This window comes from Priapulus caudatus, unplaced genomic scaffold (assembly GCF_000485595.1).
Source record: "Priapulus caudatus unplaced genomic scaffold, Priapulus_caudatus-5.0.1 Scaffold222, whole genome shotgun sequence".
In the NCBI taxonomy this organism is placed as follows: Eukaryota; Metazoa; Priapulida; class Priapulimorpha; order Priapulimorphida; family Priapulidae; genus Priapulus; species Priapulus caudatus.
Genome location: NW_014577283.1, coordinates 224,157 through 227,858, shown reverse-complemented (window position 1 = coordinate 227,858; position 3,702 = coordinate 224,157). Strand labels below are relative to the sequence as shown.

At 43.6% G+C, this 3,702-nt stretch overlaps 1 protein-coding gene across 3 annotated transcripts; it reads left to right on the top strand.

The window, feature by feature from the left end:
• Positions 1–87: 87 nt before the first annotated feature.
• LOC106807555 lies at positions 88–3,053 on the top strand (the record flags this gene model as incomplete). 3 transcript variants are annotated; one of them, XM_014809921.1, is given in 4 exon segments in its annotated part: positions 88–222; positions 562–764; positions 1,410–1,429; positions 1,876–3,053. In XM_014809921.1, coding segments are annotated over 4 exon segments (879 nt in total), but the record flags the coding sequence as incomplete, so codon positions are not given.
• Positions 3,054–3,702: the final 649 nt, after the last annotated feature.

Sequence of the window (3,702 nt, the reverse complement as noted above, 5' to 3'; positions counted from 1 at the left end):
ATTTTTTATATTAATTTTATTTATATATTTAATGTTTAACTCGCTTGATGTTTTCACGTTATCGTGTTTTTTTCTTCTTCCTCGTAGGCATCTCGTACTTCGGCGTCACTCATGCCGCCTCCGCAGCGGGCACGAGTGCAGAATGAGTACATAGATCAGCCCGCCCACCCTGTGATACGACGCACCCCGAACCCCCGCCTTAACACCAGCACGCAGAGCAACGTACGTACGATTCAGCCAACTACTAACGTAAATATAACGCATACAACGACTACATTGCTTGCACGCTTGCCAAAAGCTACTAACGTGTTGCCGATTCGTTGTATAGGCAGCGCGGTGCATGAGGCATTCTTATGAACTTTATTCAGTCTCTTGCTTCTAGAACTTGGCTCTTTCTGTATAAGTTGTTCGACTTATATTAAAAGCTCATATATAAAGCTAATGGCTATTCATTTCTTAGATATTTTATTTAGATGTGTTTTTTATATATATACTAGACTGGCCAATGCGCTCTCATTTTCAAGGATTGAAGCTCAAAATTGCATTTTTCCCCCCATGCAGCAGGATGGACGAAACTGCAGCAACGTGAATAGCTCAGTGTCACACGACACTGGCTACTCGGAAAGTATGCACGACAACTCCACGGACGCGATGGTTTCCCCTGTCCGGCCATTAGTAGGTGGCAGCACAGGCTACGCGCAAATCCCAGCTCCTGCGAATCAGAGTGCGCCGAGTGAGAGTGATAACAGCGAAGGTAATGCAAGGTAAATGTGCTTTATGTTCATCGTGTCTGGCCCCAATGAAGCTGAAGGGGTCGTTGCCGTATATGTACCCGAGTATAGTGTCCGAGGTGTCGGCGAGTATGTCGCCTACGCCTACTCCCTAACCCTAACCCTAACCCTAACCCTAACCCTAACCCTAACCCTAACCATATCAAATAGTTACTTCGGGTACATATTATACGCCATTATACGACAACGACTCTTCGTGCCCCAATGAACCACGTATAGCCGAGTGATGTGTTTGTGGGTGAGAGTGTTATTTAATTAAAAAAGGTATGTGCTCTGGCTTGGGAGTTGGCTTGAAATAAATTCAATATTTCCTCCTCGATCCTATCCTAATGAATACGCATGTGTTTAGTTTTAACCTGTTGGTGGTTGGTTTGTACTCGTTTAGTTTTTGGTGCCGTGAATTTCGATTTTGTGTAGTATATAGCTGTATACATACATCATATCTGTTTTAGCATACACATTTCTTATTTAATTAAGGGAATTTGAGCTGTATTGTGTAGAATAATAGTTGCACGTAAATTGCCTAAATTCTGGTGTTGGTGTGAGTTGCTATATAATATTACTCTCGTGGCTGTCACATTCATGCGACTCCTTTCTTTTTCTCTGCTGACGTTTTAGGCATCCTTATGCCTCTACTGGTGAGTAATCGCTCTCACGAGAACAACTATAACTATTCTTGTCTATTCACTAATTCATCATCTGCAGCACCAGCACTGACTAACACCCAGTAGTTATATTAATTTCCGATAAGCTTCATTTAAATTAGTAGTAGTAGTAGTAGTAGTATCACATTTCATCACAGTCTTTCAGTATTATCGGTATTACATTTAAGCTATCATAATTTATTTCGTATTAGTTTGATATCTTTATCGTTTAATTATCGAAAAATGCATCAATGTTTCCCAAGATTGGCTTTGTAATAACAATTAAGAATTTAACGATGTTAAATAATTATCGGGAATGATTATTTTATCGGAATTAAGTTCATGATCGAAAATCCTCGATGTTTTTATTATTCGTTTAATTGCTACTTTTAATCGGAGGCCGAACGTTTTCTCAAACCGTAATCTCATTTGCCTTGCAGCAGACACATATGGTTCAGTGAACAGCATGTTGAGTCGCCTGGACACCGGCACAATACACTTGTCTAGAGCGTCGCCCGGCAGCTCTGCCGCGACGACGCCGACCGACGGCGGCACCCATCACAGAGCGACGGTGCCACCGTCGCACGCCGCGACCGCAAATCCGCTCGTGACGTTCCGGCCGAGCGACGACGAGAGCGACGGCGACGACCGACGCGGCCGTCACCGTGGCAACGGTACGACGCAGCTGCTGACGACGAGTCGCTACCGGGGCGTCGGCGCGCAGGAGGACGCGGCGGTGGCGCGACGGTCGGGGGGACAGCGTGCGCTACTCGTGCGTAACAACGGGAAGATGACGAATCCCGAGGCAGTGCCGCTAATGATCGACAGCCGCGTCATCCTCGAGGACGACGAACATTGCTGTGGCAGCGACATCGAGTTTGCCGACCGGTCGCCGCGACTCGGGCGTGACGTCACGGCGAAGGACGTCGCGCGCAATCGCTCGCTGTCCGAGCTGCTCTAGTCCGGCCGCCAGAGGTCGCTGTAGTCGCGGTCAGTGTGAGAATCGTCCTGTTTAGACGTCTGGTGTCGTCAGTTATGTATATCTGTGCTCGCGTAGATGAGAAATGGCCAACGCTTTTTACGATGTGACGTGCTTCACTGTGTGCTCGCTATTCGTTGTGTAAATGTTTTTTTGTCGTGTAGATATACTTTTTTCGCGTGTACAGAAAACGATTATTTAAATATCAAGATGAGTGAGATCATCTGCAGCTGAGCAGCTGAGCTTATGTCTGTACATATGGGTTATTATTCAGTGATTGTTAATGACATTTCAGACCTATATTCAAGCTACGGACACCCGTTCTCTCATAGTGTAGCTGTATCGTATAGTGTGGGTAGAGAAAATGGAGAGATTCATTTCGCTTCACTAAATATTGGTGTCGTTTGCATTGTTGTGAAACTGCAATGCCAGAATGCATCAGAGATAGCTATGTAATATTTTCTTCCGAAACCCAAGGTGATCTTGATTTCATAACTGAGAAATTAAGTTTGCTATAATTTTAAGTTATCTTTATTCTTTTCTTTCCAATTCACCGCGTTTTTATTCATACTTTACTCTTACTGAAGGTAATGACTAAATGCCTATGAATTTCGAATGTTGATTTGTTTGTAAAAACCATTAAGTGTAAATATTGTCTACAAAACGTATTTAATAATTTATTTTGATAGAAATTTAAAACCCAACTGCCTTATGGTATTTTTTAAATGGTTGCGTTTCAACTAAATAAATACAAGCACGAGAAGAGGAACAATTAACAGCATATAACTTGCAAATCAAACACATTCTACGTCATCCTAAAAATTCCACGCCACTGATTTTAAACAGGTCCCAGAAATACGACATTCGACATGCTATCCAAGCTTGTGCATCGGGAAAATAAACGTTACGACTGTTAACTCAATGACAATCCGTTGAAGTGTGCTCTCTACATTTGCATTCCAAAGAGACGACAGTTGCCATGGACACACATGCGCGCGCACGAGTCCACACGCTGACACGCAGGCGTTATATCGCAATACGTATACACGCATTTTAATCATCTCATGCATTTTATTGGCTAACACACGTCGCTAAAATCGTACAACTGCTGGATGGAGTCTGTCAAAATCATGACGCAGTTTGCGTGTATGTCACGTCATACGCCTACGCGCAGGGGCGTGGCATACCTATGACGTCACAATGATACCGGTGCTAGGGAACGAGGACTGTGTGGAGGGAAATGATCAACGCTAGTGAATTAATAATTTATGTGAAATGAAATGTTAAA